General features: G+C 38.4%; 1 protein-coding gene across 1 annotated transcript in view; it reads right to left on the bottom strand.

The window, feature by feature from the left end:
• Positions 1–8053: 8053 nt before the first annotated feature.
• The window catches only part of MORC1 (MORC family CW-type zinc finger 1), a 172494-nt gene continuing 155853 nt past the window's right edge, over positions 8054–24694 (bottom strand). Inside the window, 4 exon segments of the mRNA XM_047752969.1 lie at positions 8054–8117; positions 14010–14081; positions 14083–14150; positions 17092–17286. Of these exon segments, the coding sequence (XP_047608925.1) occupies positions 8054–8117; positions 14010–14081; positions 14083–14150; positions 17092–17286 (399 nt within the window).

Below are 24694 nucleotides of genomic sequence, written 5' to 3'. Positions count from 1 at the left end.
AACAAGAGGCAGGCAGAGGACACAGTGGTCTCTCCCGGGAAGGTCCCATAGGATCCTGCTCAGTCACACTGCTAGTGTAGCTAGAATTGAGAACCATGATTCTAACAGATTGTTAAAATCAGTTACAACAGCTTAAGTTTAAACATACATCAGCAAGTACACTTAATGTGTTTAGCAAGTAAAAGAGGCTCAGTCAGAATGTTGATAGTTGGTGGTATATATGAAAATGCTTTGTAAATTCTGACGTGCTAAAAAATTAGGTGTCTTTAGTAATCAACAAATGCTTCCTAAGAATGTCTGTGTCTATTCTGGTAGTTCTGAAGTTAGTAACCTTGATCTTTACCCTTAAGAGATTTCAGCCTAATGGTTTACAATATAATAGGGGGTCATTTGTTTCCAGTTAAGTATGTCTTATGAATAGTCTAGCAGTAATTGCGGTCACCTTGTAGGCCAGACAACCAGATAGTGTTATAGGCTGCAGGGAAGCCAAGGGGGTTAATGATCAGCAGTAATTATGACACAAGTTAAAAGTCAAATTGCCTGCTCTGATTTTTAAGGGCTCTCACACAGAGAGAAGCTAAGGAACCAGATAACCAAAGGTCACTTCTGAATTTCAAGTAGATTTGGGGCTCCCTTTCAGGTGTCCTGGGTTAGATTAAGAAGAGAGTAGAAAGTCTAAGATGATTCCCATCTAATTAATTTCATTCTGTGGCAACCAGTGCACAAGGCCGGTGTTGCCCCAATAGCACAAGTGAATGTCTGAAGCACTCAGATCAATAAGAGACAAGAAATTGCAGGAAAGCAACCTCTGCAACTGTAGGCATGTCTTTTCATTTGGAAATATAATTTGAGGTTGATAACAAAGAGAGTTAATCTCTGTGGGGACTGAGGTCAGCATTATCTGCATTTTACAGATAAACATCCCTCTCTCTGTGGGCTGTATTGCACATTTTTTCCTCCTCAAAGTTTTTTCCAACATCATATCACATGAGCTTGATGATAATGTAAAATAGGGTTGGTTTTGTCTGTTTTGGAACTGAAGACTTTGATACCGAGAGGTGAGCCTTATCCAAGATTACACACAGCAGTGAGGGTCAGAGCTGGGCCAGGAGCCTAGCAATCCTACTTGTCTTCAGGTGCTGCCTCTACTCCCATGGTAGCTGGTGATTCATATTACAAAGAGATTCATAGAAGAACTCATTAAAAATAGCAAGGACATCAGATATAAAGCTTTGATTTGTGGAGAATTATTGAACACACATTGTAGTAATCATTAAGTCATACAGCTTTCTCACTTTTCTAAACAGGTTACCCATTCTCTAAGGATTCCTTACCATTTCCCTCACTATTGCCAGGATTGTCTGAGGTTGCTAATTGAAATAATCTGAGAACTTGCATTGGGCTGTTTTATCCTAGTGTTCAGATATAACTTGCTGACAACTGTTATACTAGCTCAAACCAACACTACTTATTGTTGTGAAAAAAACAAAAAAAAAACACCATGTGCTCTGTTATGTTAGCCCTATGTAGTTCGGCTCCCTTCAGAAAGTTCCCTTCAGAAAGTTTGTTCGGCTCCCTTCAGAAAGTTAAAGTAGTTTCCCTTCAGAATATATATTAGTTCCCTTTAGAAAGTTTCCATTCTATGGTCTTTGATTAGTTATGGCCCTTAGTGAAGTTCACTTTTAACCTAAAATCCTTTATAATAAGCAGGAAACAAGTGTTAGAGTAAAAAGAACTGCTAACAACTTGAACTTTTGCAGGAGCTTTGGGACCCAGCCTATGTGAGCAAGCCAGAGAAAGAAATGCGATGCTTCCCTTGAAGACCAGATCACTACAAGGAGTCTGCAATCTGCCTTCACGCATTAATCTGAAAGCCTCCAACTACCCCTCCCTACCCCTTTTTTCTTAGCATAAAATTAAGAATTCTACCCCAGTTGAGATAGTTCTTTAGGATATTTGCCCATCATCTTCTTGGCTTGCTGGCTTTCTGAATAAAGTCACCACTCCTTGGCTGAACGCCTTTCTCCCAGCTTATTGGCCTGTCATGCAGCAGGTGAGTTGTACAAGCTTAGGCTCAGTAAGAATTTACTGAGAAATTCAGAGAATTTGCAGAGAAAATTCAGAGAGACTGTTTTACTTCCTTTGTAAGCCTCTGAGGCAATGCTTCTGACAAACTTTTTAGGCCTACCTCTCCATCATTCCTTTGTACCAGTAATCAGGCTTCTATTACCCCATTCTTTCCCTCTTGCAGATACCTCTCTGACAGGTTACTCTTAGGGAACTTTAGATTCCATTTAGGAGCTGACAATAGCACTCTGTTTGGAGAGCACCTATTATGGAACCAGATCTGTTTTGCCCTAAACTAACCACTGCAAGCCAAGATTCTGAGATGCCTAAATTTGATGAAAAGAGTTATCTACAGCAAGCCAGCCAAGCAAGAAAAAAACAGAAGAACAAATCCCCCTCCCGGAAGGCAAGGGGCAGGGGTATTTATGGGATGAGGAATGAAGACGCAGGGTGGACTGGGGCGTGGGGTAAGTTGATTGGAGAAAGGTGCAGTGATTTTAGTTCTGCGCAGGCGTAACTAGACACAGCTGATTCCAAGTTCCTGGAAAACAACTCTGCCAAACATCTTATTGTTTAGGCTACATGCTGCTTGGAGAACCTACAAGTCTTAAACCAGCCTTGATTAGTGAAGTTAGGTGAAATGGATTTGACCCACAATTTCACACCCAGATGCCTAGATGTGGCCCGAGGACTGTGCACTGGCCTTCACACCTGTTATAGCAGCAAGAATGTGGAGCAGAAGGACTAAGGGCTGACTTCCTGCTGTGAGATTCTGCAGGCAAGTCCACTGGCATTTTTGTGTTCTGAGTGCGTCATTTCTCAGCTATGATGAAATGTAGTCCCAGCAAAAGACTGGTTATCGCTATGGAGCAAAAGATACAAGCAAGGCGCCTAGAGTATGTGCTCCCTGCTCATAATCCAGCAGAAATCCTTGCCTTAGGTATCCATAGACCCTTCTTTCTCCTACCTTGTACCTTCCTCTAGGTTGTTCTCTTCCTTGAAATGCACAACTATTTTGTTACAGGTTGAATACCATAACAATTTAGGGCGCAGCCCTTGGAGTCAGATGGCCAGTACTCCATTTCTGCTGTGGAGTTTCAGGTAAGTTACTTAACCTCTCTGTGCCTCAGTGCCCTCATCTGTAAAATAGGAATGATAAACATAGTACCTACTCTCACATTGTTGTTAAGGATTCTATAAGATAATAAATGTAAAGTGGTTAAGACAGTGACAGTACAGAAATGTTCAATAAGCATTAGTATTTATTAGTCATCTCTTCTTTCAAGATCTCAAAATGATTGAGTTCTCCAGAAAGTCTTTCCTAACTCTACAACTTAGTTTTAATTGTATCTTCTGATGCCAATAAATGTACCTTGAATATTAGAGCTCTGCTATGGTTTGTTATATTATACTGCTTTATTTTCTCCTTAAGGCATTTAATCTCATCATTACTTTTATCCACCAGATTATAAACTCTTTGGGGGCACAGAAAATCATGTCTTCTACCTACCTACTCAACCCTAGCCCCATACTCCTTGCTGTGTGGTTTTTCTGCTGTTACCTGCCCTGTTGGAATGGGACTGAAGAGGTTTCTGGCCTGTCTAGGAATAGGCTGGCTGGACTACTAGTCATAATACTGGGCAGGTTTGAAAAGCAGCCCTATATTACCCAACACCCACCTGGAACCTCTCAACTAGGGAGTACAATGCTTTGCCCTCTCTCGGCCTTGATTATTTACTACCTCTTATTTCGGGGGGATGCATTTATCATCCCATCAGATTGTAAACTCCTTTTGAGGACAGGGACCAATTCCTATTCATCTTTGTGCCTACCTTTCTTCCACGTGTCTCCCAGGTGCTCAATAAATACTTGCAAATGCAGTGGGATAATAATACAGTGTATTAAGGATGTGACTTTGTGCCTGGTAATCCTTTCTATCATCTAGCCCTCCCCCACTCAATAAAGACATTCATTGCCTGAGAGAGAAATCACTGTACCAAAAAAGCAGAAATCGAGTTCATTCTTAGCTCTTGAGTTTCAATATTTTAAGCCATTTGGGATTCAGAGCATAAAATTTATGCCATAAACAGAAAATTTGGAAGAATACATAATTAGAGCCAGTTTCTCCAGTTTCTCCTGGCTACTCTCAAGCTAGATAAAAATTCCAGAGGCCAGGGAAGTGTGGACTAGGGAAGGAAGAGAAAGTTGCAAGACACAGGTGGGGGGAGTGAAGGAGGGGAGAGGAGTGGAGGGGGTGGGAAGGCCACTGCTCTGTGAAGGTCAAGACTAGTCGCAGGAAGGGGGTGAAGTTAACATAGCTTGTGATTGAGGAAAGGCCGTAAGGGAGCAGTCAACAATCCTGAGCCAGACTGAGAGGCTTCAGAGCCTGGGAGTATAAACTAGCTGAGAGAGGATCTGACCCAGGAGGCCTAGCCGTGCAGAGATAGCAGCCTTCTGAGAGAAACAGGAAATGAGGACCAATTCTGTCTCAGCAAATACCAATGTGAACAGACACTCCTCTGACCTCTGTTAAAACCTTGAGTTGTCGATGCACCAAATCTCCTTGGTAAAATGGGGACTCAAAATATATTCTATTTTTATTATGCAAAACTAAAGTTGCATTTCATAAATGCATTTTGTAAATGAGTGTGTGAGCTGAAATTCTTACCAGCTACACAAATAAAGCATACATTTAAAAATTTCCCTTGAGATAATCATTCCTGTTGGGCACTAGGTTAAAATTTGGAAGATACAGTGGCCCTCCTTGGTATAAACATGGGGAAAAGGAGGAGTGAAGGAGAGAGGTGAATGGAAAGGAAAGAAGTGCATACATAGAAGATATGGGAGTTCCCATCATGGCTCAGTTGTTAATGAACCTGACCAATATCCTTGAAGACGTGGGTTCCATCCCTGGCCTCGCTCAGTGGATTAAGGATCCGGTGTTGCTGTAAGCTGTGGTGTAGGTCGCAGACGAGGCAGATGTGGCTCAGATCTCATGTTGCTGTGGCATAGGCCACCAGCTACAGCTCCAATTCCACCCCTAGCCTGGGAACCTATTCGACCCCTATGCCATAGGTGCGGTCCTAAAGAGAAAGAAAAAAAAAAAAAGAAGATACTAAAGAAGTCACTTTCCTTATTATTTTTCTTTTTTAATTTACTGACTCAGTAAATATTAGTTAAATGTCTACTTGATGCCACTGTGCTAGGTGCCTGGTCTGGGGAAGCATGTGGGATGTGAAAGGATGATTGATTCTTTGTATTTCTGCACTGTTGTTTCATGAGGATGAATTCATGCACTGCTTGCATTTAAAAAGAGAAGAGACATAAGGAAGAGCAAACTGAAGAGGTAGTGTGAAAAGAGCAGTGAAACTAGGGTGCAAAGAGTACAGGATAAATAGCAGGCTTGGTGATCCTTAATCACCAGGCTACACCTGGATTCAGCGGAACAGAAGTAACTCACTCTGGATGCATAGAGCCCAGGGCGCAGGTTCCCTCCTGTACAAGAAGTAGCTTCCGGGGAACTGGGCATTTTGCACCCATCTCCAGCTGAAGCATGTAGAAGCTTAGGTGAGAATAGTGCAGCCCATGTCCATTTTCACTGCCTTTTAGGAGTCAATAGCCAGCAACATCGCCATTTTCACAGTGTTTCTTGTTTTTGGACTATCAGCACTGGCCCAGACACAGCTCTGGCGCTCAGCACCCTTTCATCAGTTTCTGCTTTGGCAGTGAGTCTTTAGGCAATGAATCCTTTTCCCTAGCAAATCGATGGCATAATATAGGGGGAGAAAGTTGTCCTGGTCAGTCCTTAGAGCCCACTTAACTTCAAGTCCACCATCTCATTGATCAGGAGAGCCAAACATTTTGATTGTGCTATGCTTTTTAATGACAACTTCACATTTTGACGAGGTTACTCATTACCAAGTTTGGGCTGAACTATACCCTTAAGTTTGTAGTATTTCCATAATAGAATGGACAACTCCTAGTTGTAGAAGTGAAGGAATCCATGTTGTTCCTTGCATAGAGGCAGACCTTATTTTTGAGGAGAGTAGTTTCCATCACTGACCTCACCTACAAAGATTTGCTAATATCTATGTGTTATCTTTTTTCATTTTTTGTGTTATTATACATTTTAGGTCAGTTTTTATTTTTTATCATGTACATCATACACATAGATATAGAAAACTAAGAGGCTTATAATTTAAATTTTTGAACTTTTTCATTATTTTTCTAAACTTTTATTTTACATGTTTGCAATTAAGATGCTTATTCTGCTTATACCTTGATTTATCAATTTTAGAGTATAAGTACTTATTTCCTGTTACAGCAAAGGACAAGTATTTAACTCCATGACCCCCATACATATCCCAATGGTGTGTTAGAGCTTATTCTACCTGCTGGTAAGAGCTGATTGTTAAATTTTCAGAAATTTTGCAAGCCAAATATTAAATGATTGGCCCCTTGAAATTGACCATAATGGGAGTATGTACACCATGGAAACCAGCAAACGTTATCAGGCTATTTTTCCCCCAGATAACTAGTTGTTACACATTTCCCAGTATCCCAATGTTCTTTCTGCATACTCTCACAATTGTATATTAATCTGAAAGTCAAGAGTTTCCTTTTGGGAGTTCCCTTCATGGCTCAGTGGTTAACGACCTCCACCAGGATCCACGAGGTTGCGGGTTCAATCCCTGGCATTACTCAGTCGGTTAAGGATCCAGCATTGCCGTGAGCTGTGGTATAGGTCTCAGACGCACCTTGGATCCCATCTTGCTGTGGCTGTGGCATAGGCTAGCACCTGTAGCTCTGATTCAACCCCTAGCCTGGGAACTTCCATATGCTGCAGGTGCAGCCCCCCCCCCCCCAAAAAAAAATGAAGCAAACTTCATCCTTGGCAAAAAAAAAGAAAAGAAAAAAAGTTTCCTTTTGATGACTCTGGTAAATTTTGTTCGCTGCACAACCTATTGGTATTCCTGCAATTAATGGACAATCCACAAAAAGTGAGACAACCAGTAATTGTGTGCTTATGAGGTGTTCTTGCCAAACAAATGAATTTGAATCTATGTAAGCTTCTACAGCTAAATCCAGTTTGTGGGTAATATAAAAAAATAAAAAGCAAGTTAGATGACACAAGAAAGCAATCAATTAAATCTGGAATGCAAGATTTTCTACAGGATCAATGACTCGATTCTCCTAGTAAATCAATGGCACAAATGGGAGGCAGGAGTGTTAGGAAGCTACTATTATAGAAAAAAAAGACTTAAAAAGTCATAACCCCCCAATTTCCATGGATGGACCTTGTTTGGAGCCAAACTCAAATCAAGAAACAAGAAAAAAAAATATGCTTGAGACAATCAGGAAAATTTGCCTATAGATCAAGTATTAGATGACATTAGGAATCAGTTACCTTTGTCATATGTATGATAATGGCATAGTAGCTACTCTAAAAAGTGTCCTTATTGGTAACAGATGAATAATGAAGTGTTTTCAGGTGAAATAATAACAATGTTTGAGGTTTTTTTCCTTTTAAAAAAATCCCGGGGTGGGGGGGGGGCGGGGGGGGGGGACAAATGAAGGAGGACAAATGAAACAAACTTACAGAATTTTGGTAACTATTGAAGATGGATGATGGGTCAATGAGAGTTCACTAGATTATTCTACTGTGAATACGTGCAAAATTTTCATGATAAAAAATTCTGCTTGCTTCCTTCGAAATCTCAATAGTTTTCTTTGTGCTTTGCATTGTTCCTTTTTTTTCAGACATACTATGCCCTTGGTTAAATATCTATTAATGAATATTGTTTTTGAAATCCTCAAACATAATAGATAATCTGTCAATGTCCTTTCTTCAGGCCGTCTTCCCTGAGTTTGCCTTCTTCCTTCTCAACCAGGATCAGCAGGACACTGGGCTTTCCGCATAGCTGTTGGTCCCAACTGTCCCTCTCCGTGACTCTGGACAGCCCGCATCGGTCTTCCTCTGTGGGATTCATTCTCTCCCTCTTTGTTGATACAGTCCCTCATTTTGCTGGAGCACCTGCTCCAGCCGTGTCCTAAGAAAAAATAAGTGTGAAATAAAATTTTTCAGTCCTTGGTTATCTTTTCTTTTCCCACATTTGATTTGGCTTGATACTTTCCCCATAAGAATTTTGGAGCTTTTCTCTTTTCACTTTTAGCTTTCAGTGTTAAGTATTAAGAAGCTCGATTCTATATTGATCTCCATTTTCTCCCCTTTTCAGAAGATTACAAAATTTTCAGCACATGCTCTAAGGCCTAGGCAGATGCAGGGCCTGTGTCCTCACATGAGGAAGGGGCGAGGGAGCTCGTAGGGCTCTTCATCAGGGCACCGATCCCATTCATGAAGGCTCTGCCCTCATGACCTAATCACCTCCCCAAGACACCATCACCTCAAATATCACCACACTGGGGTTTGGATTTCGCCATATATTTTGAGGGGGGAACACAAACATTCCATCTATAGCCTATCTGGAACCTTTTTCAGAGTTAAGAATGAAAGCAGAATCTTTCTCTTCTATTAGCATGCACAGCCTTCCAAAGTCATGTATTTTTCTATTTTCCTTTCCCTTTTATTCTTGATGGCATCAGCACACTTTGAAATTTACAGACCCAGCGGTAAAACAACTGAAATGGACAAGGAAAAGCAGACAGGAAGACCTCAGCCTAGTATCTCAGACTGTTATTTTTTGTGTCTTATTTTTTCTATTCCATATTTTCTTTTCTCATTTTAATATTTTTTCAAGACATTAAATGTGCTGCATCTCCTCACGAATGAGTAACTTCAAGACAACATTTGAGCAAACAATCTTTAGAAATGAAAACTTTCTGATTTTAAAACTATAAATTGTTTTGTTTTCTTCCAAACTAAACTAATAGATATGACAAAAAGAAAAGGATTATGAACATAGCATTCTAACTTTTGAGTGTGAACAACGTGTTGGCTAATTTGTATTGATTTTATTTGCCAATCTAGATGCAATCACACTTTTAAAAGCAGATTCCTATAATTTGCTTTTCTATAAAATGTCACCAATGCATTAAATACTTTGAAAACAGTCTTTATAAATCAATCTGCACTTATTAGATTTGTTTAAACGATAGCATTAGAATTCCATGCCGAGATTTAATTTAGTTTTAAAATAACTCCCTACATGCAGAACAGTGCCAAGGGCAGAGAGGCTAGTTCCCAATTATTTTCATGCCGGCAGTGCTAAATGTGTTTAATGACTCACTTACCTACAAGCTGTGGGTTCTCTGAAGACCTCCCCATTCAGTGGAACACACATTTTACCTCAGGATATTTTCTATTGAAAAAGGGGGGAAATATAGAACCATAGCCAAATGATAAGTAAAAGTTCTTACCTTGTTCTTGTCAAAGGTATCACAGGCTTGATCAACATGTTGACTGGCTTTTTTTTTTTTAATTTTATTGGAGTATAGTTGATTTATGGTGTTGTATTAGTTTCAAGTGTATAGCAAAGTGAATCAGTCATACATATAAATATACCCATTCTTTGACTCAGATCTTGCAGACCCAAGAATGTCTTAAATGCATGTAGTGTCTGAGGTCCCTTTAGCAGGAATCACTGTCTTAACCACCATAGATTCGCTAGTCTCCATCCTCATTCAAGTCTACAGCTTCTTCTCAGGCTGTTTTCATGCAAGGTCTTTCTGGATTTAGTCCCTTAGTCTTCTCTTAGAAAGCTACTCTATATTTCTTACAGCCACAGGCTAAATAAGAATATAAAGCCAGTGAGATTACTCATTTGTACAATTTTAAGACCTAAGTCACTTACTAACTGATGTGCTTACTACTGTTCAGAGATACCGTTTTCTGTGAAGGACAGAGACAATATTTTCGAAGGCAATCCTTTCCAAATTTTTAGCCATAAATTATGCCTATATTATTGAGTGGTACGGTGGGGTCTAATGGAAGAAAGTTAGTCTTGCAATCAGGAAGCCTGGTTGCTAGACTTTGTTCACTACTTATTAACTACATTGAACCATTATTTCAGGACTTAAACTTCAGTTTCCTTCGTCTGTAAAATAGTATCAGGAGTATTTGCTTTCTCACACATGAATATTATGAAGGTAAATTTAGACAAAAAACATTTTTTTAAGCCATAGAAAAATTACACATTCTGAGTATTGTTAAATTAAAAGGAAGTCTATGTATGAAAGAGGGAAACAGATAATCCGATAATTAGTAGTAAAAAGAGTTGCAGACGTAGGAGACTGTCAAGTGTGGTCTGCAGATAAAATGACAGACTAGGCTGTTCCAGCACTGCACTTGCCACTGCCTCTCTCCCTTTTCTGTTCTTGTCTTTCGTCTTTCAAGTCTGCATTTACCCATGCCCTTTGCCTGCTACTTTTATCTCCCTCCAGTTCCTAAGTTCATCTTGTCCCAGCCAAGCCCCAACTGCCAATGGACCTCAGAGCTGAGCCATGGTCCAGTAATGGACGCGAATTGCCCCAGGTTGTTTCCAAGCCCTCTTACTACCAACCATACTTAGGAGTAACAGAATTACATTATTTCTACCTGGAGTCATCTGGTCCCAAGTTCAGATCTCCTCTCCTAAATGTATGCCATCCCCCTCCCAATTCCCATGTTGACTCAGTTCATAAGCCTAGTTACTATGTCCATTCCCATTCCTCAGTCCTGACTACCTGTATAAAACCCCAGAGGCCCCAAGAACTGGAGCCATTGGGGCCTAAATGAACTGCCTTGACAGGAAGTGGGGAGGTTATGATTAATTTTCTTTCAATACCAATGTAGACTTTCAATAGAAAATTTCTATTTCATAATGAGAGTTAAATAACAGGTGTTCAATAAGGTTACAGAAATTTAGAACTTATCCATTTGGAAGTATTACTTGAAATCATAGAATAGATGAAATTTCTTATGCAGAGTAAAAAGAAAGATGATGAGATAATGAGGACTCAGCCCTGGGGATTATTCAGTTAAGAAATATGAGGAATATCCTGTTAAAATCTTCAAAAACCATTCTCCAAGGAAGTCTCCCTTTTTTCTAAATGTCTGCCAGAAAAATGCTCAGAGGCATTGACTTTTTATTGTCATTAAGATTTGTTAATCACCAATTTTTAGATTAAAGGAAGAATGGATACTGATGATGGCAAAGTAAGGTAATGAAAGTTTTTAAGAGGTCAAGAAAATCCCCTGTGGAAGGAAAACTTTGGATAGATTGAGAATGCAAGGCTGTGAGATCCAGACATTGTATTTGGTCATATAAATTATGCTTTTTAAAAAAATCTGCATAATGGTTATTTGAAATAGAAGAGCAACATCTATATCAAAAAACAAAGTCTTGCTATATGTAACATTAACCAGTCATAAGATCATGGGAAAAAATTCATTTATCATAGGCCAAAGAATAAATCCAGTTAATTACAATAAATACAACTATAACATGTAAGATATATGAATAAAAAATTTAAATACTAATATAGGTCACTAATGAAGACCTGAGCATACAAAAAGGCATATTTTGGTTATAAGTAGAAAGACTATATGTGTGTGTAGGTGTGTGGATAATTTTTTTTAAGGCAAGTCTCCCTAGATTAACTTATTACTACAAACTCCAAGAAAAATCAAATAAAATTTGAGGTGTAGCTGGTGACTTAAAACCTAACTCTAAGTTTGATGAGAATTACACATGCAAGGATCCAAAGGAAACTTCTGAAAAATAAAATTATTAACTAGCCCTATCAAAACAACATGGGTCCAACATGAGAAAAGATGAGACAATCAATGGGAAAAAAAGTAGAGATTTTTTTTTTTATAGAACCTAGTGCAAATACAAATAGGAATTTAACATTCAATAAGGTAGCACTGAAGATGATTAGGGAAAAGATTATTTAATTAAGAATTCTGGGACAATATTATGACTATCTGGAAACACAAGGAACAAAGTTGTATTTCTAACTTACTCCTTACATCAAAATATATTCTAGATGAAGCAAAGATTCAATAACATGATTATTAAAATCTTTATAGAAAACAAGTAAAATTTATTTATAATTTTAACATTGGAAAGTACTTTCTAAATATGACTAAAAAACCCAGAAGCTATAAACAAAAGGAAATTAAACTAAAAATTTTTGAAAATCTTACATGGCTCAAAATACCATAAAAAATTAAAAAATGAAGAACTGTGAAAAAATATTTGTGATATACATCATATTCAAAAACTAATTTCCCTAAAGATGAAAAATAGTTCCTATAAATCAACAGGAAAATACCACCAAATTGAAAAATGGACAATGGCCAAATTTGAAAATTCAACATTAAAAGATGCTCAGCCTTACTCATAAGAAATGTACATTATAGCTACAAGTGGATACCACTTTCATCTATTTGATCAGCAGTATAAGAAAGTTTGATAATTCCTGGGGTAGGTAAGGGTGTGAGGGGACAGGTATTCATATATTTCTGGGGGAGAACATATTAATATAATTTTTATGAAGTGCTATTAGGCAATATTTTATTAATAAAATACATACACCCTTTGACCCAGCAATTCACCTGAGATTTAACAAGTATAACTGCACACATGTGAAATGAACAGATTTACAAGAATGTTCGTGTTGTATCCATATAAATCCAAATGAATGAGAAAAATGTAAATATCCATCATAAGAGAATAAATAAATTTTGTTATATCCATAGAATGGAACAATAAGAGCAGCTTACAGAGTTTCCGTCGTGGCACAGCGGAAATGAATCCAACTAGGAACCATGAGTTTGTGGGTTCGATCCCTGGCCTCGCTCAGTGGGTTAAGGATCTGGTGTTGCCATGAGCTGTGGTGTAGGTCGCAGACTTGGCTCGGATCTGGCATCGCTGTGGCTCTGGCATAGGCCGGCAACATCAGCTCCAATTAGACCCCTAGCCTGGAAACCTCCATATGCCACAGGGGCGTCCCTAAAAAGACAAAAGACAAAAAAAAGAGCAGCTTAAAGATAATGAGACAACTCAGTATGTACTTATCCTGATAGGGAATAATCTTGAAGGTATCTTAAATGGAAAAAGCAACAGCATCTTTTGGATGCTATTGCATCCATATTTATTTCTATATAATGATTTATATGGTTTTATACACACTGATTCTGGATGAAATCACAAGTAATTGGTAAAAGCATGCCTCTTGAGAAGAGTAATTAAGTAGCTTAAGACACAAATGAGGTGAAGACTTTTCACCATATTCCATTTCATATATTTTGAATTTTATATTCTGTGCATGTACATAAAATTAAAATTATACAATTCCACAAACAAATATTAAATGTTTTATTGCTTTTGTCCAAAGTCACAGATATTTCTAAACAAATAAAACAATCAGTTATCAAGGAAAATGTAAAACACAATTCTTACATATATAATCTGTATCCATATTATGCTCTTTTACTATAACTCAATAATAAAATTATCACATAAATTATGTCTCAAAGTTTTGGGCGGATTTATATTATCTGCTTTACTGAGTATTAGCTGTAGGTGAGAAAGGGTATAAGGTCTTTTTCAACTCAAGTTTCAAAAGGAAGTGATTTTGTAGTCTTTTGTATATTCATTTTAAAAACTGTTTTCCAGTTTTACAATATTTTCAGTGAAAACAAAATTTAAGCCTAAATGACATTTCCATCTTTCTTAGTAACTCACAAGAGAATTAGAGAACACTGGAAATGGTTTATGAAAGAACAGGAGGAGTTAGGGAAGAGAACTAAAAAATATATAAATTGTAAATCAGTCTCCATTTCTAAAATATAAAATATTCCTTAGTGTTAAACGAGATGAATTTTACAATAGCAAGTGCAGAGGAGTTTTTTTTTTTTTTTTTTTTAAGAATCTTCCTTTTTTTCTTACTAGCATTTTAAAAAGTGGAAGGTCTTTTCTGACTTTTAATTTTGAGGCATATTTTCCCTTTTTTGTAAAGGGAGATTATGTCCTATATCTGTAGTCTCTCTATTTAAACGTCTTCTGAAAAAGATTATCTTCTTTAAGCAACACTTCTAAATAACTGTCAATCTGCTCCAGGTCTCCTGCTGGACCACCCTGGAAAAGAGAAGCAATAATCATAGCAGGAGAAGCTACATGGTTTAAACATTCTGGCAATCTCGGTGACCTTAGACAAGTCTTCCCTAAGATTCATGTAGCAACAAAACCCAGTTTGCATTTGAACGATGCTTTTCACCTTTTGAAATGTTTTTGCATTTAATCTCATTTTATGCTCATGACTGCTTAGGAATTTGGATTTTTTTCTTCTTCTTTAGTAGAGGTTAGTTCAACTGTTTTTCTCCTTCTATTTAATTACTTGTCATATTCCTAAAGCCCCTGCGCCCTCGTCTCACCCTTCTCTGTTAGAGGCTCTCATCTTGCACCTTAAAAATTCATGAATCTTTAGCTTTGAGGCAAAACAGATAAGTGGGCGAAGTTTGTTTCCTCTGTTTCTCCACTTCCCTCCACAGCATCTTTTCCTATGACCTCTGGCTTGCTGCCCTGATTTGTGCCCCTAGTTCTCTCCTGGGGTAATCTCAAGCTCTCCTTCCCTGGGCTTCTCGGTCCATGAACAGCTGGATAAATGCTCCCTCTTCACTAATCTAAATCTCACTCCCTTGGGCTCAACCATAAGATAAATTCGCTCTCCAACTGAGCTGATGGGCAGGAGAAATTTTACGAAGGACCTTTCAGAAAAAAAAAAAAAAAAAAAGCCAACTTTATTATTGTTCCTAATAAGCATCTGGCATGATCCTAGTCTCTCCATCCTTTATCTGGTTCCATTAAATGTGTTTCTGCTTTGTTCCCTCTGCCCTATATTTGCTCAGTCCCCTAACAAGGCTGAACTGTATTGAGTCCCAGCTTTGTGACCAGGGCCTTGTTTCCGCAGCTGGGTTTCCATAATATTGATGTTCACCTAGATTTCCAAATTCCTGACCCTGAGGAATGCCCTGTGTGACCCCTTCTGACACCAACTGCTCTCAGTCTATTCAGTCTGGCTCCTGCTCTCTGCCCAACAGACGAGACTTCCTCCCAGGACACCAGGTTGGTTTTGTCCCCAGCCTCTTCATGTGCGTCCCATCTGTCTGCTCTGGGCCCACCTTGTCTCACATCTCTGCTCTACTTCCCTGCAGTTGCTCTGGCAATCAGAGGCAGTGAAAATGGAAATTTCAAGTGGGGGATGAGAGTAAACATATCTGAGTAGGAGCCCTTCGAGTACCTCCCCAATGATACTAGTTAAAGCATTTCATACTCTTTGGGCTAAAGCCTTTTGCCTCTTTACTAAACTTTGTGAATAAGGCAAATTAAATGAGTATAATCACTCTGGCTACTGTGAAGGAACCCAGGGGTTTAATACAGAAGGAAGAATAAACTACTATTTTTTTATTTGTTTTCCTCTAGCTGAACAGATTTGCTATTATGAGAACCAATAATTTTCAAGAACTTTCTTGATAGAGAGTAGTATTCAATTACCAGGATATAGAATTTCTTTGGCCTTTCTAGTTTTTCTTGTTAGTAAAACAACGGTTATCACTGAAACTCTTACCACATGGAAGGCTCCGTACCAGATGTTTTACGTATAAAAATATTCACTACCTTTCACAGCCACAAGAGCCCAAAAAAGTTCCATCCAAATCCCACTCTCACAAATTGGTGTAGAGAATTTGTTGTTGTTTTGCTTCTTAGGGCCACACTTGTGGCATATGGAAGTTCCCAGGTTAGGGGTTGAATTGGAGCTGCAGCTGTGGGCCTACACCACAGCCACAGTGATGCAGGATCTAAGCCATGTCTTGACCTACACCCCAACAATGCCAGATCCTTAACCTGCTGAGTGAGGCCAGGGATCAAACCTGCGTCCTAATAGATACTAGTTGGTTTCCTTACTGCTGAGCCACAACAGGAACTCCCTAGGTAGTACTGTTGATAGAAGCACAAATATAACTACCACTATGTGAAAACAGTTAGCTTTAATCATCTTTTTTTCTTTTAGTGATGAAGCATTTTAACTTTTGCCTAGACCACCCAAGAAGAGAGAGATTTTCTCTTTTGGCTACATATACAGTTAATCAAAAATACTTTCTGTGATTTATTTTCTATGTAATTACAACAGAAATCCCAGAGAAACCAAAAGACATATAGTTTTTGAAGGAGGAATGGACCATCACACTGACTGAAACCCAGGCAGTCGGCTTCAAAGTCCATGCTCACCACATAGGATGCTGATGTGTGAAAGCTTCCTGTCTCTTCCCCACCCCCTTCATGGGCAAGGCCAACCTCCCTCTTCCAGCAGGGCTCCCTATGGGGCACAGCACCTGCCCTTTCATGCTGCAAGGCCCAGGAAAGCCCTATCTCCTGCCCCAGACTCAGGGCCTAAGTTCAAAATGCCATGTGTCCTGGGCTCAATTTATTTCTAACATCTATAGAAAGACTTTTCAACAATCGCTACATGTATTTTAATTTCTGAAGCATTTTATTTTGCATTTCTATATGCCATAGTAGAAGGTGAGCCTCTCTTCTGTGGCTCAATCTGTCATGGAAGCCCAGTTCTTTATGCATTCAAATATACAAACAAAATGAACAGTAATTCATACTTATATGGTATTTCCTGATCTCTCCAACCTTTCCTATAAGATTAGAGAATCTATTTTTTTAAATATATGTATTAGGGTAAAAATTAAAATATTTTTTTGTCTGAAAAAATTAGAAAAAAATTCCTACTGGAAATATGTTATTGAGCAGAGAGCATGATCAAAATATACCAGCAGCACCAGAAAAGATTCTGATTGTTTTAAAGAGAAAGAAATAGGCCTTTAAAAAAATATTCTAATTTATACTTTCAAAGTTCATTTATTTGTGATTTCAATATCCTTTTAGGGAGAGTAAGGCCTAGGCTAAGTGACTCATCTGAAGTCAGGAATTGGATGATGACGTCAGGGGAGGAAGCTGGCCTTTTCCACCACGTATATTCCTATCACTCAATTAAAATTTCATCTCTTACCAGCTGAAGTTTCTTCAGTAATACTGCCAGTTTTATACGAAGATTATTCAGTTTATCTTCAGTAGTTTTTCTCTTTTCTTCACATTGTACCAGAGATACTTCATTAACTACTCCTCTTCTGTTTGCATCATAGATAATAGACTGCATTTTTCTCTTTAGCTTTTTCTCATATTGGGCCATGTAAACATCCTGGATCTGAGAATTTTAAAAAAATGTTTTAATGTATTTTTAAAATATTACCCCCCCAATATCAGAAGGCAATTTCATATTCCAATTCTGCACACCTATACCAAGTGTTAACTCTAAATGCATGCACTATGCTGATCTAAATTTAAGATAGGTTGATCTGTTAAGGAACTAACAATCTGATGGAAAAGGAAGGGAGAGGAGAAAAAATGTACAATAGTCCAGTGATTATAATGTAAGGAGGAACACCAAGGTCAGCTCAGAGACCCTTACTTTGAAATGAAGAAGAAACCTAGTCATGGTTGAATTTTTTCTCCCACCAGATTACTCAAGGCACAAAGGGGAGAGAGAGGTGACCACACTCCAAAGCACCAGAAACTCATAGGCAATGACAGAGTGGCCAGCCACTTGGGGCCTCCTTGGCAGATGATGTGTTATTTATAACACAAGTCCATAGCATCTGAAAAGCACAGAACTACAGTAAGAGGAATTCCTGGTCTGTCACTCTCTCTGGTAAAGAGTACGGTTATACACTAATATATATGACCTTTGCTAATTCAACAGTCTTGGTTACTTTCCAAGAGCTCATGTTGTGCCTGAGGCACTCACAGAGTAGAAAGAAGTAACAGAGAGGCCAAATGCTTCAATTTCGAAATGACATTAATTGCCAGTATCAACATTTCAAGAAGGCCAGAGGATATTCTGAGAAAAGAGAAACAGGGAAAACCCTATTCTGATAAACATTTGAATGTTTCTGTGATAAGATTGCTGTGTTTAATATGCTCGGTTGCCAGGAGATTGTAAGGCATTCTCCCTTGTCTTCTGATTCTACTCTGTGCCCCTTTATCCTCCTCCACACTCACTAGTACATGCAGGCCCTTCCCCAACACTGTCCACAGCATCCCCTTTAAGCACTTGTTGATCTCATAAATTTCTCCTTTTTCTATAAAATTCTTTAAACAAACAGACAAAACTCCCTATCTATACTGAATTCTGTTCATAGACATTCACTAACTACTTCCTAAATTTAAGGCACTGAAAATTATTATGGGTAATGCAAAGATATATAAGGTTTAGTCTTGGCCATCAAGAAGCTTCTAGTCTACAGAATGAGATAATACAAGTATATAAATAATATATCTAAAAATAATATAATAATAATAATAATAAAATATCTTACAGGAGAAAAAGTATTGTGCTTCAGGTAAGGCACAGGTATTATCAGAGTTGAGAAGAGGGTGTGGAGTCTCCAATAAAGTCCTGACCTAAGGTATTTGAGTTGGCTTGACATCAGTAATTACACAGTAATTATATATTACCTCCAGTTATACACTTTTCATGTGCTATTAAATGAGAGGAATATTTGGGGGTGGGGACTCAAATACCACTCCACAGTGACAAACACTGGCCACATATGTGTGCATTTACATAGATATACACATTCACACACATACATCATGAAATCTATTAAAGGTGAGACTTAATTGTGAAATCTGTAGATTGCCATAAAAACAAATCTTAGATTTTTTTAGAGACTTACACTGCCTGGATGCTTGGAATTAGACTCTGAAATCCTTGACCCAACTTTGACTCTTACCTTATTTCCTATGTTCTAGACCTCCCTCATTCTTCCAGGTATTCACCAAGTTCATTTCTGCCACAGGCCCTTCACTCTTGCTGCTTTCTCTGTTCAGTAAATTCAGCTCCAGAGCTACATGACAAGGCTCACTCTTGGCCTTAATCTGTTAAAATGTGGCTCAGATATTCCTTGCTCTCTGTTTCTGAAATAGCCTCCCCCATGCCCAGCACACCATCACTGTCTATCCTCTGGCCCTGTACAATTATTTTATGGCACATCACATTATATATTTATTGATTTACATGCTTAATATACTACATTACGGTTTATTTAAGTGTTTCTTATCAGTCTTTCCCTCTGGAATGTAACTTTGATGTAAAAAAAAAATCCTGGTTTTGTTCACCTCTGTATTTCCAACGCCTGTCTCATAGAACTAAAGAGTGGAGAGTTAGGACAGCAGGTGTTCAGCATTCACAGCACAGGGATTTCGAACATGTGGGCCCATCCTGCCTTGAATGCAGGCTGCCTTCTGAGGTCTTGGAGGGGAATCCATTTTTCAACATCCTCAATTCAACCTATAGGAAGCTGATGGCTTACAACTAAGGCATCAGCTTCCTATCAGCTGTACAACCACTGCCTCCGGGAAGCTTCACAGATGCTTCCTGTGGAGGCTTCAGTCAAACCCAGGAGGTGAGATTTCCCAGAGCCTGAAGGTGGAGCAGGGTAAATAATGCAACCCAGCTGGAATAATGAGGACAGAGTCAAAGACAGTTCAATGTTACCAGTCAATTATAGTTCTTAGTTTTCAGAACTTTAGAATTTTATAGCTTTTGCCATCTTAAACAATAGCCAGGGAACAACAACAAAAAAGCAACAACAATAATAAAATAAACCAAAACAAATAAAATTTAAAAATAAATATAAAATATGAAGAACAACACCATTTGGAAAAACAATCATACTATTCATCAGCAGTAAAAAGAAACACACAAATGATATACTTAATGGCTCTGAAGGGCATCACATTGAGTGAATAAAGCCAATCATAAAGTGATACCTACTGTATGATTCCATTTCCATAATATTCCTCAAATGACAAAATTATAGAGATGGAGAACAGATTAGTGGTTGTCAGGGGTCAGAGGTGTTTGTGTGTAGAGTGTGACGATAAAGGGTAACACAGGGAGATCTTTGTGATAATGGGAGTTCATGTCCTGATTGTGGGGGTGGTTATAAAAATCCACACATACGGTAAAATGAGACACACATTTTATCAATTTTGATTTTCTGAGATTGATATTGTACCACGATTATAAAATAACGTAAGACAAAAGCATTGGGGAAAACTGGGTGAAGGGTACTTGGGACCACTCTACTATTCTGTAATTTGCTGTGTATCTACAATTGATATTTTCAAATTCAAAAGACAGCACTGTTAACAACAGTATGACATTAAGAATGTCTATATAGCACACTACATTCAAAACCATATTTCTCTCAAAGTTCACTATTTTGGAACCAGCAAACTGTATTTCCTTCAAACGCTACCAGCCAGTTTAGCCAATTTCCTGATTTATGCTCCTCCCTTTCTCAGGCTAACATCTCCAGGAGGTTTCTATAAAAGGTAGCAATTTTGACAACTTTTAGAGCTCAATGTAAAAGGACTCCTGGTTGCTTTAATATTTTAATTAAGTTGAGTAGAGAATTGTAACATGATGAGAGGCTTAGTTCTGCTGGTTAAACCTACTCTTGTAGAGGTATTTGTGGCAGATCAAAATGGAATTCTTCCAAATCCCATTAATTCAGAATGGAATTAGGATTTGAAAGAAAGGATATTCAACTGAGATTTTAATTTTCTGTTTTGAATTTTAAAAGTCAGAGCTCTAGCAGCTCTGGAGCTCTAGAATCCTAACAGGTCTACATAAAGTAAGACAGGCCTAAAAGATCTATAAATTTTGCACCCCACTTACAAAAATACGCGTGTGTTTATCTGGACAGACACCAGAGCAGAAACAATCAACTTTGACTCAATGCACAATAGTAAGGTCAAGGTGCATTCAAAGGTACTTTTTGATGCCACTAGGATACAGAGTTGGAGAAGAGAGGATTGCTAATTTCAAGGATCTATAGTCTAGTTGGGGAGAAAATAAAATACAAGAAACTACTATAATACCAGGCATAGAACTTAATGAATGCTGAAACAGAGTTTTAAGGTTCTCTCCAGAACACAGAGGTCAAGATTAGTTTCATATGGAGAGACTGGGGTAGGCATGATGTAGAAGGTAGCACTGACCAGACTCTCGAAAGAGTGGACAGGATCGCAAGAGGCCAACCACAGACTGGAGACAAGTATTCTGGGGGGGGACAGCATGAGGAAAGGCTCAGAGACAGGCCAGTCTAGTGGGTTAGAGCAACTCCATTTTGGTTGGAGCAAGGGGCAGGGGGGAAGACAGTGGTTCAGGTTGGGTTGCACAGGACCACCAGTGCTGTCATGAATCATCTGTTACTCTACTAGTTATGAAAATTGCTCATATGAGATCACTTACATGTGGAATCAAATAAAAATGACAGAACTTACAAAACAGAAGTAGATTCAACAATTTTGAAACCAAACTTATGTTTACCAAAGGGGAAATGTGTGTGATAGAGTGGGATAAATTAGGGAACTGGGATTGATATATATACACTACTATATATAAAATAGATGGGTAACAAGGACCTACTGTATAGCACAGGGAACTTTAATCAATACTGTTTAATAACCTATATGGGAAAAGAATCTGAAAAGGAATGGATGTAGGTATATGTATAACTAATTTACTTCACTATGTGCCTGAAATTAACACAACTTTGTAAGTCAACTATACTCCAATAAATTAAAAAAAAAAACAACAAAAAACACTGCTGATGTCATCAGGGTGAGGTGACCAAAGAAGTCTGTGACTTATCAAGGGTCTTGCTGTGCTTTGATGTGGCTCTCTTTATTAAAAGTACACACCTTAAAGCAAGGTGCCTAGGGTTGTCCTCTACATGGATTTTAGGAAATGATTTTGTTTTTATAACCATCCACTTAAAGCTACCCATCATTAATAATGTCCTCAAGACCAGTTTCATGTGAGGGAAATCATGATTCCAAGTGTTCTATATTTTGCTTGCAACATCTCAGTTTCAACAGGAATTCATGGTCTCCTGACTATTTATCATGTTTTGATTCTTGGAATCCCACTTGCCCTGATCATTAAGAGGATTTTACACATCATCTAAGCTAACACCTTGAGTTCACACTTATTTAGTCTGGCCTCTAAGACCCAACAATTTGGCTCTACTATTGAGTGCAGACCTGAAAAAATATTATTTAGAAACAGATACAAAGGAAACATATAAGCTTGGATATACTGATATATGATGACAAACTAATTCTTAGCAAACTTCTAAGTTTTATAGCGTAAATATTTAAATCAGAGCCTCCTAACCAGTAGATAAAAACTGCTGAAATATCCAAGAATCTTACTGATAATTTGTCAAGGTGGCTAGCTACCACAGACTTCGAGTTGGAGCAATTCCTGCTGGGACATTAAACAACTTGCCTACCACAGCCCTCCCGCCACTACCCACCCCCAGCACACACAACATATTTTGCTCTCAGCAACCGCCCATATACATCTCATCATGTAATGTCGAGGTCCCTAGTAAGCAAACAATAATGCTTTTATATCAATAGGCTGAAAAGTTGGCATATACCTATTACGAGTAATAGCTGCAAACTCTACCCCGAGGATGAAGTATCATAGTCTGTATAAGAATGAGATGAAAGGAGTAGTGTAGTGAAAAGAGCTTTGGAATGGGACAAATCTGGGTTCCTTTTTTTTTTTTTTTTTTGGCTTTTAAGGGCTGCACTTGCAGCATATGGAAGTTCTAGGCTAGGGGTCAAATCAGAGCTACAGTTGCCAACCTATGCCACAGCGACAGCAACACAGGATCTGAGCTGAGTCTACAACCACAGTTCTGGGCAACGCTGGATCCCCAACCCACTGAGTGAGGCCAAGGATCAAACCTGCATCCTCATGAATACTAGTTGGATTCATTTCCACTGTGCCACAACAGGAACTCCCAAATCTGGGTTCTAATCCTGACCTGCTACTTACGTGAACCATGATATTGGAATCTCTCTGATTCTCCATTTCCTCATTACGAACATGGAGAGAGTGGCACCCACTTCCCAAAGCTGTTGTGAGGATTAAATGAGGTAACATATACAAAAGGCCTAGTTTAGTGCCTAGCTCTTGACCAATCACAATTTCACATTCATTGATGGAAGTAATACTAGTGCTAGAATAGATTCAAAAATATGTTTGGGAAAAAGCTGTATTCTAATTAGGAAATGTTGGTAAGTCTTCAAGCTGAAAATGATCAATTACTGCTTTTTCATTAAAACATATTCAGAAAATAAAATTCACTTTGCAGTTGAACAATGATGAGAAAATGGGAACTCAAATATTCCTTCATTTCCAGTTGCTTATCACAGGCCAGTAGCCACTCAGGCAGAAACATCAGAAGCGACAATATCAACAAGGGTGTTACATTTAGGCACAACATAATATTCAAATACTTGTGGCTCTTCTAAGAAGAAATCTAGTTCAGGTTCTAATTTTCATTTCAAATTTGCTTAGGTATATGCTTTTGGAAACTTAATTCCAATTCTATTTCATTTATAAAACACGAATATTCAACTACACTCACTCCATTCCCTACAAAAGAGATGAGGCAGTGCCTCTCCTTACAGTTGCACTTTGTACAACTCCAGGGGGCATTATTTGCCTCCCAGTCTTTACAGAATTGCATATTATTATGATGGTTTCCCAGAAAATGGCTGTAAGCATAAGACCTTGGAAGAAGATGCTCATATATGTGCTAGTGATGGAGCTGGTGCACCTGTTTGAGCAAACACAGGTAAAGCGTCAGTGAAGATCTATCACCCCAGTATTGATCCTGGGGCCACGAAGAGTTCCAGATTGTCTATAAAGTATCTGGGAACCTGAGTGACTGTCCTGACTCCAATGCCAATTCCCAGTGTTAGCTTGGCCAAGTTCACATCTCGGAGTCTCAGGTCCCTTGAGTGTGAATTAAGGAAGTTGAGGGCATATGATTTTTTGAGATATTTCTTAGTGGAATTGAAGGACTCTATGGATTCTTACCGCGCCCCCCCCCCCTGGAAGTCTCTAAGAACTAGATATACAGTATTATAAGAAAACTGTAAAAAAAAAAAAAGAAAAAAAAATCTCGGCGTTCCTGTGGTGGCACAGCGGAAATGAATCCAACTAGGAACCATGAGATTGTGGGTTCGATCCCTGGCCTCCTCAGTGAGTTAAGGATCTGGCGTTACTGTGAGCTGTGGTGTAGGTAGCAGACGTGGCTTGGAGCTGGCGTTGCTATGGCTCTGGCATAGGCTGGCAGTAACAGCTCTGATTAGACTCCTAGCCTGGGAACCTCCACATGGCTCGGGTGCAGCTCTAAAAAGACAAGAAGACAAAAAGACCAAAAAAAACAAAAACAAAAAAAAACTCTATTCAGAGAAAGAGAAAGGTTGTAATGAAATACACCAAGAAATACCAGTGATCCTGAAATGATTTAGACTATAATTTCTTAAAATTCCTTTCATTTTATTAGCATTACTTATTTTTATAGCTACTTATAAAATATAAAAATTACAACTTAAAAAACTATTGACTGAATTTTAAAAAAAGGATATCAAATTGTCCAAAATAACTAATCTACAAATGATTTCTAATTTAGTACAGTATCTCAAAGATTCACTGAATTTATTTCTTAAAGACTCAG

The sequence above is a fragment of the Phacochoerus africanus genome, chromosome 1 (genome assembly GCF_016906955.1).
Source record: "Phacochoerus africanus isolate WHEZ1 chromosome 1, ROS_Pafr_v1, whole genome shotgun sequence".
Taxonomy (NCBI): Eukaryota; Metazoa; Chordata; class Mammalia; order Artiodactyla; family Suidae; genus Phacochoerus; species Phacochoerus africanus.
Note: the sequence above shows the minus strand (reverse complement) of the source record. Positions and strands in the feature narration are given on the sequence as shown.